The following is a 15,738-nucleotide window of genomic DNA, read 5'->3' on the forward strand; positions in this document are numbered from 1 at the left end:
CAACAGAATTTTAGCGGCGTATTCAACTTGTTTATATATTTCGTGCGCTAATTAGGGCCATTATTGTGGATTGTAGGTAAAACGATAAAATTTCGCAGTGGACGTATGGAGAGACTGACAGTTAAATCGCTTTATATCGGGACAAAACAAAAACGATATTTTTTTATCTACATATAACAGACGTCGGTATGATGGAATAATACATGCAACATAGTACCACAAGAAATATCACCCGCGTCTCTAGTGTCAATACATACCACTGTATTAACACACGGCATTCTGTAGTCACAACCTCCATTATTTACTGCACACTCGTCAATGTCGTTACAAGTTTGGTATGACGTGTTGTCATACATTGAATTCATCCAAACAAATACCCTCTGGTGTACACCCCAGGCATAGGCGTCCTCAAATGTGCCGGAGTACCCTTCAGGACACTCTAGACACTGAAAACCTGGTACCGTGTTGACACATCTTGAATTGAAGCACGGGTTGTTGTCAGCACACTAGTTATGTAAAATAAGAAAATTATAAGGATATTACAAAAAAAATATTATTTACAAAAATAGATTGGCATTACGATTTATTTTGACATTACTGAAAAGGCTTAACTGGTGAAAATAAATTCAGGAAACAAAATTTATATAACATTATAGATTGATATAAAAGCTGAAATCAGGTTACCTCATCTATATCGGAACAAGAGGTACCGGAAACTTTATAGCCATCAGGACACGGTTTACACTGGTAAGTTCCACTTCCAGTATTGTAACATCCAGCACCATTGAAGCATTTATCCCAAGTCATACAAGGACACTCTACTGCGTCTGCGCAAGCTAAACAATCAGTTCCGTCGTTTAATGAATACTCTTCAGGTTCGCATATTTCGCATGCTGCCATGCCAATACCACTATAGTGTCCGGCAGGGCAAGAAACACATGAACTGGATGCAGACTGGTTTTGATAGGTACCGGGGTCACAGGCAGAGCAGTGTTCTAAGGATGAAATAGTAAAACACCATTAAGAAAAGAAGCTACAATATACACAGAATCTATGTAAACACAACAAATAAAAAATGCCGGCCGATCTGCGTTTGACAGCGCGATCTCTTTGTTTACATCACCTGAATTATAACTATGCCATTATAATACAGATATGCATGTATATATTATGTCACTAAATAATTGTCTAAATGGAAATTGTTTAAATGAATACTTACAGGCAATATCTATGTTAAGGGTATTTGTCTATGAATGAATGCGATTTTAGTTAGTGTATGTGATAGTATAAATTGTATTTGGTTGTTGTTGTTCAGAAGGTCACATTTAAAATTAAGATGTCACGATTATCTGTACTTCGTACTGTTCTATATCTTTATGTGTTACCTTCTATAAGATATTATTATTACTATTATTACCATAATTATTTTCATTATCATTAAATACTTTTCAGTGAAGAAGGTAGAATCACTTGGTACTTATCTGCTCGCATTTGTGAAAAGAGGAAGGATCGAGTTTCGAACTTGATTAGCTCATACGAAGAAATTTTTTATATTTTTAACATCCACAGTTTAAAGTCAAGATAAGAATATACATTTGAAAGTTTTTAAAAACCTACTCATGAATCCGTCTGAATAATAACCAGGTCGGCACTGTGTTCTCCGTCCATCAAGGCATGCATAACCAAGTTGGCACTGGGTGCAGTTGTCTGGGCACCAAGTTGAGTTACATTCAACGTAGTAGAATTCTTCACACGGTGTGGCGTATCCATCTTTACAGATCTGTTTCAAAAGCGGAATCGAATATCACAATATCATTTCTTAATAAATGATATAATTTTTTATGTTCTTGGTTCACAAAAACAGTCACACACTTCAATCTCAGTTTTACTCTCCAGTATTTCCTAGTTCTAACATCCGTACCCAATTGTCATCTGAACACACTTGAAGGATGTCCATTTAAGAATACCTCTAATAAAGCGAATATCATTGAAGCGGTTAATGAGAAATGTGACTCTAAAAGATTTTTAACAATGAGGCCTTACCATCCGGTTTTACTACAAACTTATCGAAACAAAACGTATAGTTACCAAATAAAAGGAAGTTGCTCCTTCAATTCTGTAGTAGTACATGCCCTTTTAAACAAATAGGGGCCTCCGTGGCCGAGTGGTTAGAGTCGTTGACTTCAAACCATTTGCCCCTCATCGATGTGGGTTCGAAACCTCATTTGGGGCGTAGAATTCTTCACGTGAGGAAGCCATCCAGCTGGCTTACGGAAGGTCGGTGGTTCTACCCAGGTGCCCGCTCGTGTTGAAATAGTGCACGGAGGGGCACCTGGGGTCTTCCTCCACCATTAAAGCTGGAAAGTCGCCATATGACCTAAAATTGTGTCGGTGCGACGTTAAACCCAACAAAATAAATAAATAAATTTAAACAAATAATGTAAATAGTAGGGCTCTGAACTTACCCAACCATCCGGGCAAGCGGAGCATTCTGAGGCATGTCCAAATGAATGTTCCACGGGATTGCGACCACAAGTAGATGATGGTTCGTAAGGATCACACCTACCACACGGCTTTTGGTTTCCATCGCCTTCACAGTAATATGTGGCTTCACATCGAAGACAGCTAACATCGTCTGGATAATAAAAGTAAACAGATATCGCAGTATATTGACTAAAGTGAAAACATAAAATATCCAGCATCTCTTAATTTAAACACTTGGCTTTATCCAGCAATTGCTTAAACAGAAATAACCATAATTGATAGCAGCAAAATGTTCACCATAGGGCCATGACTGTGCATGTGCAGCGGTCATATTTTATCATTTTTCAGATGAACATCATAAATTTATGTTCAGAACTGCATCAGATATATATATTTATTGAAAGTTGTACGTGAGTTTATAATGACCTCAATATCTATGATGACTTGCGATATCATGATTCTTCCATTGGGTCGAGAAACATAAACCGGTACTACGATGCAAAAACGCGAGTAAATAATGTTAATTTATATCACATCTTATCTTGTATTTATCTTTTTGTTTAGTTTCATCTCGCAAACTCATCGTATTTCCATATTATCGTAATTTCGCATTTAGAATACACTGTTTTATATTCATCTTACAGTACAGCTGTTCTGCTTGCTCGCAGCCAGATAACTCCAGTCTCAGTGAAATGTTTCCTCCAGCCCATGTCTGTGGATTTATTCGAATCTTTGTACTCAGTATTGCAGGATCTAAGTCCAACCGGGTTATTGTGTTTCTATCTGCTACACCCACAAACACCTGAGTGACAGACAACAAAATATTCTTTCTCACAATAAAGAAAATAATCTAAAGCAAGATGGTCATAATGACCCTGAATCTTTCACCTGAGTAATATGAGCGGCATGTTTAAAATGGTTAACACATGCTTCAATATTAGAAAGTAGGTCAGTAGGTCACATTCATGGTCAATGAAAGTCAGATTTAAGATCGGTGTGCAAAACTGTACATGTCGACCAAGTTTCAACACTGTATCTAAAAAACAAGAAAGTAGATCAGTAGGTCAAGGTCACAGTCAGAGATGAATTTGGGTCATCAGGTAATTATAACTAAACAGTCTAGGAAATATTACCTGATAATTTTTGAAGTATTTATTCGTTGTTACAGATACACTAGGCAAGCAACAAACAAAATATCTAAGGCCTAGGCCTTGAACTTTAAGATAAAAGGATTTTTATATTTTTACCTTTTTATGTCTATGTTAAATTTGGGACCCCCAGGACAGGGACTTTTTTCCACCCAATGGGCATAATTTGAACAATTTTACTAGACCACACTAGTAAGGCAACATACCAAATATCAAAAGCTTTGCCTTTCAGTTTTAGGCAAGAATATTATCAAAGATTTTTCTTATATTAGTCTATGTAAAACTTTAGACCCTGCGGTATGGCTTCTTTTCACCCTAAGGCAATAGTTATAGAAAATTTGGCAGAGAACCACAAAGCAATGCTACATACCAAATATCAATGGCCTAAGTCTTGTGGTTCTAGAATCTAGACAAGAAGATTTTTAAAAAATCTAATAAGTCAATATAAAACTTGTGACCACCGTGCGGGGCCTCTTTTCATTCAAGGGACACAATTTGATTAAACTTTATAGAGAACCATTAGAGAAAGTAACACGCCAAATATCAAGGCTCTATGTCTTGTGGTACAGGACAAGAAGATTCTTTAAAGATTTCCTTTTTGATTGCAATGACAACCTGAGTTCAGCACGAAATTAAATTCTTTGAATAACTTTGAAAAGTGACCATCCAAGGATCATTTTTGTGAAGTTTGATGTAAATCTGCCCATTGGTTTTAAAGAAGATTTTAGACAATGCTGACGGACGTACGACGGACATTGAGCGGTCCCAAAAGCTCACCAAGAGCACGCCTTTTGCTCAGGTGAGCTAACCAGAGGTACAATGATCTTGTAGCAATATACACTGCGTAAGTAGCAAGAATACTTAAAGAAATAGGCATTATTCAAGATTTAAGAAGAAGTGTCTAAAGTGTTGATACAAAAATGGTGGATGGACGGTGAAGGCTATCACAATACCAGTAACAAACAGGCTTGGTTAAAAGAACCTCAAAATTTATTTTTTAATAACTTTGACACTTTGTATCCATATTAGATGTCAGATCATAAGTTCTTAATTACATTTTGGCCGTTTGTGTGGGTGTATTCATCCCATGCCGCTGTAGAGTTATTATAGTATAATATTTTGAATGATGTAACCCATTCATCAGCATCCTCACGACCTTGAATATGAACCTTTGTGAACTTGTAGGGTAAACTCATATCAACTTCTATATACTGATTTGTATCTACAGTGCCGGCTACCCAACCACCAGACAGTCCGCTGAATACGTCTAAAAAAACAACAACAATAGCATGAATGAATTTACACTAATCAATATGGAATAAAACTGATATGGAATTGAGACTTTCTTGCTTTAACACTGACCCTGGCTCGCCTTTAGCTATAATTGGGACTTACTTGCTGTATCATTGCATTTTGCTCGCCCTGATCTACTTCTGAGACTTACTTGCTGTATCATTGATTTTGGCTCAACCCTGAGCTAGCATTGAGACTTACTTGCTGTATCATTTACTCTGGCTTGCCCTTAGCTATAATTGAAACTAAATTGCTGTATCATTGACTTTGGCTCGCCCTGAGCTAACTTAGAGACTAACTTACTGTATCATTGCTTTGGCTCGCCCTGACCTATCTTTGAGACTTACTTGCTGTTTCATTGAATTTGGCTCGACCTGAGCAATCATTTAGACTAACTTGCTGTGTTATTGACTTTGATTCACCCAGAGCTATCATTAAGACTTACTTGATGTATCATTGACTGTGGATCGCCTTGAGCTATTTTTGAGACTTACTTGGTGTATCATTGACTTTGGTTCACCCAGAGCTATCTTTTCGACTTACTTGCAGTATCATTGACTCTGGCTCGCCCGGGTCCTGTAAGCTGGGAATGCAATGAGGATGATGCTGACATCATATGGTCAAACACAATACCAGTTGTAAGTCCAATATCATCCGAGCATACTGAAATATCATATTAACACACAAGCTCTAATATAGGCAATAAATCCACTATTACATTGGCACATTCACAATATATCCACTATTATTTAGGCACACTCACAATATACAAACTACCATATAGATACATCCTTCACAATATACAGACTATTATAGAGGTACATCCATAATATACAAACTAGGACGGTTTCATTAGGTGCACTTGCAACATAAAAACTTTAAATTAGGTTATATATAACATAAAAACCATGAAAACACATATGAACAACATTTAAACTAACATTATCTTACATTTACAACATTAAAATATGAAACAACAGCATATAATGTCTTACCTACATTTACAAAATACTATCGCATAACAACATTTACAACATAAAAACTGCAAATCAGTACATTTGCAACATACAAATTATGACATACGCAGATAAAATACTTTGATCTCCAAATTTGAAGAGATATTTGAAGTGAATTTCATTGATCTTAGATCTTCAATTGAAAATACGTCATCAAGCTATAAGAACAATGTCTCTTATATAAAGCGTGCTTAGTTTATTGGTCAGCGGGCACATCGTCTGCTCGTAATTATACTACACTAATCGTCTGCATTCAATTAAAGCGCGCAGTGAAGCGGGGTAATTTCACTTGTTGTATGTGCTACCATTTTAGAACTATTTTCTTTCGTCGGAGTGTTAAATATATTGCGGTTAACAAAAAATATATGAAGCCGAAATTCGTATATGTGTTATTATGATTCCATTCGACTGATTGTCTAAAAATGGCCTTTACTAGGCAGGAAAATTGCATTATATACTGATATGTACTACATTTGAGTGGACCGCGGAAGCATATCCGGCGAATTACTACCTTCATGCCTTTAGTGAGAAATGCGGGGTTGTAATGGGTTAGTACATTACAACATGCAGCTGTATATTTCGCCTTGAACAGATGTAGTTTAAGAATAAAGTTTTGAATAACTTTATTTTGCTCAATTCGGCAATACACTTAATACTTAACAGTACTATTTATAAATCATAGTAAACACCAAAACAATACTTCACTTCCTTAACCAAACAAATCTTTTTATAAGACTTTGCAAGGTACTCACGGAAATCAACTACATAATATTTGGGTATTCGAAAGGTCATTCCTCCAGTAGACTTGTTAACTGCAAACACGTGTCTAATATCTCTAAACAGAACATCCATTACGCACGTGTTACTAACTGTTATATTAACGGACGCTTTATCACCGTGTGGAACCGTTCCGTTATCAATGGCAATAACGTTAAACTGTAACGTTGTATAGTTGAGATAAACGTCATTCCACATCGTGTTGTAGTAATCAACAGGTGGACTGAAAAGGTATATTGTATGATATAATGACATAAACTTTACCCGATCTTATTATTTTTTAGTGAATGCAGTACAAACTGACAGTAATATCTTACTCTGGTATCTATTATGACAGTAATATCTTACTCTGGTATCTAATATCACATTAATATCTTACTCTGGTATCAAATATCACATTAATATCTTACTCTGTTATCTAATATCAAATTGATATCTTACTCTGGTATCAAATATCACAGCAATATCTTACTCTGGTATTACTTCTGACACGATATATCTGACATCACTGTTGTCGCCACTATCGGTATCACTCGCGGCAAAATACATGAGCGGTTCATCAACTAACACAGGTAGAGGTGTCATTGAAGCACTTGTTGGTGTTAGAATTGGACAATTATCATTGGCATCCTCTATATTTACCTAAAATGAAAAACAATCCTTTTTCATTTACTTGGAACATGCAGCTTAATATTTTGCAAAATTGAAATCATATTATCTGGTTATTGCACTAATTCCTGTCATGTTTCGGGTTTTCAGATTTATATTTGCCTTCTAACGACACCTGCAATTCCATTTGCACTTGCAGTTAAATACGATAGTATCATAATTAGCTAATCCCCCCTCCCCCAAAATCATCTCAAATTAAAGTTCACGAGTACTTGATATATAAGGTAAAGGTGTGCTCATTCCTCTTGGTCCTTTCCTATGTATATAACAGATGGGATAAATGTGGTATTTACAGAACCAAGACCTACCCTTATTGCTATGGATCCAGTGATGTTAAGACCCTGATCTTCTACAGTAAGAAGAAAGTAGTACAACTGTGTAGTTTCGTAGTCAAGGACATCTTTCAAGGTAAGCAAAGATGTGGAAGTAGACATAATGAACGTTTCGCTTGCGGTATTGCTCGTCCAAGTTGGAGTAAACACGCTGGTGCATTCTGTATATTCAGGAGATCAAATACATTGACAAAATTCTAATGTGTTTTACGTTTTAACAATGTTAAAAAAAGTAAATACAGAAATTTTGATCACACCAGAAGTAACTCTGGTGTTACATGGGGCAATTTTACCCATCACAACAAATATGACAGTTCTTGTTACCGTATGTATTCCGTGTAAATATATGGAGACAGTCTGCTCAACAACTGTAGCCTTTAATATCACTATGACTACTTCAACTAAATGACCACAACTCTCCTGTAGTTGAAGTAGATTGAATTGTAACAGTTACCTTAAATGAATCGTAAACATTCTGTGTCAGTTTCACGAAGACTGTTCAAGTGTCCAGAGTGTTAAAATCAAGACGACACACTACATAGGCATAGGAAATAGAGATCAATATAATTGCACCTTTACTAATCCTACCAGGCGTTCTGTATTACAAAAGTGGATCTATTGTGACATTTTGATACAAGAAAAACTGTATTATCTGCACTATTATTTACCTAATGGGAATTCGTTTTATTATTGGCTTGTTAAAAGTTAATTTTTTACCATATGTAAGTTGACAGAATCATAGGAACCATGTCTTGAGGGGTAAATCAAACACAAATGAATAAATCCTTAATGATTTTGTTGTGCAAAAAAAGTATGATATTGTGTCTTACACAGTTTTCATTTTCCACTCAATTGTGTAATTGCAAGGGAAGTAAACTAATAGATCTCTACTTATAAGTACTAGCCCAAGGCAAGAGTTGTCATTCTTTGTGGATCACAACTTTAAATTAAAAATTAAAACTTCTGTTATTGATATTAACAAAACTATTATAAACTTCACATTTGTGAAATCATTTTTGGTTATTTCAAGGACTTGGAAATTAATTTCTAGACTTTATTTAATGTAATTCTATCATTGAAAATTTTAGGGCCTATCTTTACACTACAGATTCAGAGCAACCGATCATGTTGTGATCAGGTTAGCTTAAATGCTTACACACTTTTTAAGTGATGTGATCGTCGGTAACATTTGAATAGCAAAAACATTTCTCATGTTTACAAGTAAATGCTGTTAAGAGTTTGCTATTTTTAATCTATTTTCTGTAAGTTCTTAAAAGTAAATTCACAATAATTGCACGATAATTTGCATTATTTAAATGGATCATTTTCGGGTTCGAAATCCTATTGTCATATTCAAAAAATGGATTGTATTTGAAATGCAGTTTTAATACTGTGCACTCCTACATACAAAATTCAAAAACTTATTTGAAAATCAACAAGATAGCAAACTGACCTCATTTGAATTTTAGAAGGATAGATTTTACCTTTAGTATATTAGCCGCGCCATGGGAAAGCCAACATAGTGGCTTTCCGACCAGCATGGATCCAGACCAGCCTGCGCATCCGCGTAGTCTGCTCAGGATCCATGCTGTTTACTAACGGTTTCTCTAATTGCAATAGGCTTTGAAATCAAACAGCATGGATCCTAACCAGACTGCGCGGATGCGCAGCCTGGTCTGTATCCATGCTGGTCGCAAAGCCACTATGCTGGTTTTCACGTGGCGCGTCTCATATTTACATGCTACAGTTTTACCCACCAACAAAGTTAACAGTATTTCCGTCAGTGTCGACTATTGTCGTAAAGTTTGGTGAGACGGCAGATGGTGCAGTGAATTGATTGGCCGCAGTATCTTCTTTGAACTCAAACAACCGATTTTCATTTCCTGAAGTCAAATAGATTGTTAAATATTTAAAGTAAGTTTAACATTATCTGTGTGTGAAAATGATATCTGATAACAATATCAAGTACATAAAGAAAAATTCAATGATGGGTAATATATCAGAATTAAGCATACCCTTGAATTTAGAACAATGTCTACACATGTACTTGCATTTCAGAACAATATTGTACATGGAAAATCCATGCGCATTTCATTAAAACAACGTAACGTCAGTACACAATGTATATAATTTGGCGCCATACAGGTGCCGTGAAAAAAGTTGATCTAGTATTTCATTATTAGATATCAGATATAACTGAAAGGTATGTGTTACACGTAGTGCACAAATAATGTATCTATTATTAGGCGCGCAGACTAATTAACTAGATTCCTACTAGCTCTTAAGAGCATTTCTGCTTGTATTAAAACTGTTAAAACATGGTAACGTCGAACCTACTATATTTGGCGTACTTGTGCCAGGAAAGGGCTTTCCTTTTTCATATAGCCAATTACATCAAAGAAATATTTGAATCAAAATGCTATATAACAGAACAATTTTGTGAAACTTTGTTGCAACATTGTAGAAACCTGGTTATCTAAACGAAGGGCGTCATGAAATATTACATTATTAACATAAATGCAAAATGTTGTTTTGATGCATGACAACAGTCAGGAAAGTACCTGCATACAACGTTATCTTGTATGGTCCTACTGAAAATGCATCGCTCAAATACACAGTAGTTACAATATCATCCACATAAAAATCTTCTGCTATTGTTGCGCTGGAAAGAAACATGAACGTATGTTTTATTAAGATATGTGAAAGAGAAAATAACACTTGAATTCAGTTAGAAATACTGCAAAAACCTCCATTGTGTTTTGTTTTTTGTTGTTGTTTTTTTGTAATTTACAAGAATGTTGGAAGTGAAAACTGAACAAATAAATAAACTAAAATTGCAAATTAAGAAAATTGACTATTTCTTCTTTCCAAAAATTATAAGCATCGTAATTTTGTTTCATATTCAGCATGTTAATGAGGAACCTTGGTTGCAGGAAATCCAATGCAATTTGCATGTTTGGACTACAGCCCTGTAATCAAATGGAAGTTTATTGGAAGGAGAGATACTCACTGTGCAATTTGTATATGTGAATGATATAACCTGTTTAACATCAAATGAGACAGTATAAATTGTTTGCGTGGACTATATACCTGTAAATGAATGGAACAGGAGTGTACTGTGAGTACTATGTACATGTTATCAAAATAGAGCTTTAGTCAGGAATGTTCATTTTGAATGTGTGGAATAAATACCTATTAACGAATGGAAGCTCAGTTGTAGAGCATTGAAATTTGAGAGGACTATATGAGCCGCGCCATGAGAAAACCAACATAGTGGGTTTGCGACCAGCATGGATCCAGACCAGCCTGCGCATCCGCACAGTCTGGTCAGGATCCATGCTGTTCGCTTTTAAAGCCTATTGGAATTGGAGAAACTGTTAGCGAACAGCATGGATCCTGACCAGACGGCGCGGATGCGCAGGCTGGTCTGGATCCATGCTGGTCGCAAACCCACTTTGTTGGTTTTCTCATGGCACGGCTCATATACAAGTTATCAAGCAGATACTTGGTAGACGAACGGTGTTATTTATACGTGTGTACTATGTACCTGTAGTCGGTGGTAGGAAAGACAGGGTAGGTGTGAATGTTGTTTATGCGAAAAATATAAATATCGACAGTATGACACTTTCAGATACTTAAACTCATGTGTGAGGAATATTTACCTGTAATCGAGTGGAAGCTCGGTTGTAGGATTCTGACTGAAGGCAGTACCTTCAACTTGAAACAAAAATTCAGATGTACACCTCTTTGTCTCGGCCAGAAATAAATCAAAGTTGTATATCTCATCTACCTGCAAGTAGTTGTTCATCATTTTATTGTGATCAGAGAAGATAGCTTAATGCTTATTGAAATAACTCAAGAAAATAGCTGTACATATGATTTCGTGTTTAACAAAAAAGTATAAAAGGTATTGAATAGTTAAATAGATCTACTAGGTTTTGAATGACTAACACAAAATGTTTTAACATACCCAACATTATTGTGAAATTCTTTTGGAGACCATTGTTTCAATAATATGCTAACCTCTAGATCCAATGTGACATTTGTGGACATCGCCGTCAAACCAGTGCAAGCACCGCCGGATATTGTACCTTGCTGCGGAACAACTAACCCACCGCCCACAGTGAGAGCCGGTGATAGATCTACGTAAAAGCATTCCTTGCTCGAAGCTCCTGTTGAAACATAGTCAATCAAACTGATCTTGTTTATGAACAACCATATTGCCTCCCCTCCACCTAGTGTGATTTGTTCGGTCCCGGCGAATTTTATGCCTGATCGAATCGCTGTTGTAAAACTGAAGTACGAATAACAACAGATTCAAAAATGGTATCATATACGCTTTTACAATGGCAAATTAACAGGTCTTTCCCTAATTTATGGCAAGCGGTGTTACAATGCAACAAATCTCAACCACAATTATGGTATGCCCTGTTACAATTCAGTTAGAACAAACATAAAGTTAAGGTAACTAAAATTATAGTATTTACTGCTACAATCCCACTCTTCTTACCACAATGTTACGGTATGTGCTGTTACAATGCAAAAAAAAAAAAACAACAACAAAAAACAACTTACCAAAAATTATGGAATGCGCTGATACAATACAACATGACTTACCCACAGTTATGCTATGTACTGTTACAATGCAGCGAGTCTTACCCAAAGTTATGGTATGTACTGTTATAATGCAACAACTCTTACCAACATCTTATGGTATGTACTGTTAAAATGTAACAGCTCGCACAAACACTTATGGTATGTACTGTTAAAATGTAACAGCTCGCACAAACACTTATGGTATGTACTGTTAAAATGTAACAGCTCGCACAAACACTTATGGTATGTACTGTTACAATGCAACAACTCTTACCCACAGTTCTACTTTCCTTAGAAAGTAAGATAGAACATGTCGACTATGACACGGATGCTTGGTGGAGTGGTACATTGTAGGAGATATGTCGAGTGCAACTACGCTATGGAATACATAGTAGGCTGTCCGTCCGTGCCGTTGTCTATTTGGACGGCCACGTTTTCCAGCACTTGTTCACATGAAGTACAGTATGCTTCGTTTTCTCAACGCTTAATACTTTAGGTGTAATCTAGGCCCGACAGTGGATACAGAAGTGATTTTGGAATCAATTCAAGATTTGAATTCCTCGTTGTCACGAGATATAAGAAAAGTGAATGAAGAAGTGATACATGAACAAAGTGAACTAAAAAAGGTGAATTCTGAAATAACGTCTATTAAATCTAAAGTTAATGTACATTTGTAATTATAAAAAAGCAGGATAATTTAGAGCATAGATTACACGCCTTAGAAAGTAAGATAGAACATGTCGATTATGCATTACGCAATGATGTAGCCGGTCTGGCACTGCATGCCGAAATGGACAGCGATAGAATGGCTTTGCTTTAGACCCATTTAAATATGATCGAGACTGATAGAATTAAATGCCATATGCGTATATTCGGTTAAGCTGAGGAAGAAAATGACAGTTAGTCCTTGGAGTCTGTAACTCATAATAAGATTTTCTTTTATATATTTAGATAGATATATAGTTAACCAGTAGACCATTACTTTTCAGAATTTAGATTATTATTTCATTCCCCAAGCAAGATTGTATGTTTGCATTCACATAATTGAATTGATATGTGTATTATTACGGTGTAAATAAGTTGTATACGGGCTGGTGGCCTACATTTCATAAATAAATTTGTAAGCTACCCACAGTTATGGTATGTATTGTAACAATGCAACACCTCTCACCTAAAAATACAGTATGCGCTGTTACAATGCAGTGAGTCTTACCAGAAGTTGCGGAATGCTCTGTTACAATGTAACTACTCTTACCCAAAGTTATGGTATGTGCCGTTACAATCTTGTTGCTGTTCTGCAGTAAATCCCTGGCCATCAACTGGAAAAAACTCGCCACTCCAGTACCTTGAAATATGTGCAAATCAATTAGTTACCTCTACAATATACCAAAATAATGGAACTATGCTAAGTTGATACCAAATATCGTGTGAGAGAACTCAATACTTAACTGGAGTAAAACTGTTATTTTTAGTATATTCAAAATCTGAGACATCTATTTAACGATAACGTATTTTCAACTGTGCGCCAAAGTTTTGAAACTTACTTTTTGATAGTTCCAGATTGAGCAAACAGAATTATGGTGTCGGAGATTTCGTAGTTAACTGTGCTATCTTCACGGTACCAGGTGGAGAACGTATCAGCTGTTGGATTATTCGATATTGAGAGCCAGGACCCGTATGGACTAGCAACGTACGATGGAGAACTGATTGTAGGGTAAGATAGATCGTTGAAGTCGGCATGAGACTTACTGAAGTCGTAATATTTGACGTCAAGTTCCACGTCATTTGCACCAGCTTCCGGTCCAGGGACTGTAACTTATAAAATATCAACTTTGCGACAAATAGAATAGAATAACAAGTTTATCCTAAACACTTTATGTTGATGTCTATTAGGCACTGAAAATTTATTTCATTCAAGAAAATGTATGCTACTGACCCTTAAATGAGTCAGGGAGTGTGCCGCTACTAGTTAAAATGCGTCAATATTTTTTATGCAAACAAACGATATTTTGATCAAACCAGTAAGTCCAAATCTACATAGTTCATTACCGTGTAATTTATATATATTATCTAAGATTTAAAAGTTTTATTATTCAGTAAATAGCCATGGAAATAAATAGAATTGCTACTATTTACGATCACAGTTTTAACAAATATCTCTTAAACTCAAAATTGATATTACAGAAAAGATTTTAATAAAAACACATTTGCAAAAAAAAAATGGCTCTAAGAAATCAATTTTTTCATGACACATATCGATCCGTATCGATCCGTACCTGAGCCGTACCTTAAAGTAGTAATCCGTATCAATCCGTACCAATCATTACGGCTTACGTACGGATCGGTACGGATTACTACGTTTCTATCCGTAGTTAGACGAAGCTATCCGCGCTTTATGTATGACTGGGGTATAACCGGCAAGCCGTTCAATGAATGTTTATTTTTATATTGTGTTAACAAGAAAACAAAAATTACCATACCTACTACATCAGGGGTAATTACAACAGACGGACTACTTTTTGCACTAGCATATGATGAATGCACCATCTTAACAGAGCATTCATACGTGGTATCGGGGACTACACTAGTGTTAAAGGTCATAGAGAATGAACCAGATCCGGCAGTGGCATTTCCGTCTGTCTCCGTGTTATACAGTGTTGATGCAGTATCGCTTACACAAATCACCTGGTATTCTCTGAAATCACACAATTCTCCTGTATCGTAATGTGTTCATACTATAACACTGCAATATATACTTCAAAGGAATTAATATACTAAATTCTCTTTAAAAATTAACTTGAAATAACTCATATTTCAATTAGCTATGTAACTTATTAAAATGACATGTTGTAACTTGCGGTGAGGGATTGGGGGAGGCTGCAACTTAACACACTAGTGGTTTATATATCATCGATAGAAATGATATTTTTTGTATATATCAGCACTTTTCAGCTGTCACACATATGTACAAATAATAAATGACAAGATGTGGTTTAGCGATACTTGATGATATTCCGAAAAATAAACTGCACATCATTCTTTTCCATTTCCAAGGAAGGATATCCTCACAACGAGGTCAAATGTTTCGTTAATGAAACTATGAAACTATACAAAGTTATCCATTTTGTTCTCGCAATATATCACGAATGTTAATATAAAATTGCGGCGGGTTAACATGTTTGTCTTTTATTATCTTAAATAAGATAAATGAAACAGACATTCGAACTTAAGCCCTTGTAAGAATAAGTAGTAAATTTATTACACAAAACCTTTCTGTCAACATAATTATAATATTTAAACTATTTTAACATAAATGATGATCAGTTATATTTTCTGTGCAACATGAAACAGCATTAATGCTTCCGATGCATTCTTTTAATTGTAAACATCAATTAATGCGTTATGATTATTATGAACACAGTT

The 15,738-nt window shown here is 35.6% G+C and overlaps 1 protein-coding gene across 1 annotated transcript in view; it reads right to left on the reverse strand.

Annotated features, from left to right (window-relative positions):
* The window catches only part of LOC123536011 (uncharacterized), an 82,946-nt gene that overhangs the window by 30,278 nt on the left and 36,930 nt on the right, over positions 1 to 15,738 (reverse strand). The window contains exons 27-43 of the mRNA XM_053528651.1: positions 14,796 to 15,010; positions 13,860 to 14,130; positions 13,571 to 13,660; positions 11,743 to 12,013; positions 11,382 to 11,509; positions 10,281 to 10,381; positions 9,477 to 9,602; positions 7,696 to 7,880; positions 7,191 to 7,360; positions 6,694 to 6,941; positions 5,469 to 5,588; positions 4,688 to 4,899; positions 3,127 to 3,286; positions 2,466 to 2,635; positions 1,618 to 1,780; positions 685 to 995; positions 258 to 506 (exon numbers count right to left, since the gene is read on the reverse strand). Of these exons, the coding sequence (XP_053384626.1) occupies positions 258 to 506; positions 685 to 995; positions 1,618 to 1,780; positions 2,466 to 2,635; positions 3,127 to 3,286; positions 4,688 to 4,899; positions 5,469 to 5,588; positions 6,694 to 6,941; positions 7,191 to 7,360; positions 7,696 to 7,880; positions 9,477 to 9,602; positions 10,281 to 10,381; positions 11,382 to 11,509; positions 11,743 to 12,013; positions 13,571 to 13,660; positions 13,860 to 14,130; positions 14,796 to 15,010 (3,190 nt within the window). The remainder of the gene's footprint in view (positions 1 to 257; positions 507 to 684; positions 996 to 1,617; positions 1,781 to 2,465; positions 2,636 to 3,126; positions 3,287 to 4,687; positions 4,900 to 5,468; positions 5,589 to 6,693; positions 6,942 to 7,190; positions 7,361 to 7,695; positions 7,881 to 9,476; positions 9,603 to 10,280; positions 10,382 to 11,381; positions 11,510 to 11,742; positions 12,014 to 13,570; positions 13,661 to 13,859; positions 14,131 to 14,795; positions 15,011 to 15,738) is intronic.

This window comes from Mercenaria mercenaria, chromosome 17 (genome assembly GCF_021730395.1).
Source record: "Mercenaria mercenaria strain notata chromosome 17, MADL_Memer_1, whole genome shotgun sequence".
In the NCBI taxonomy this organism is placed as follows: domain Eukaryota; kingdom Metazoa; phylum Mollusca; class Bivalvia; order Venerida; family Veneridae; genus Mercenaria; species Mercenaria mercenaria.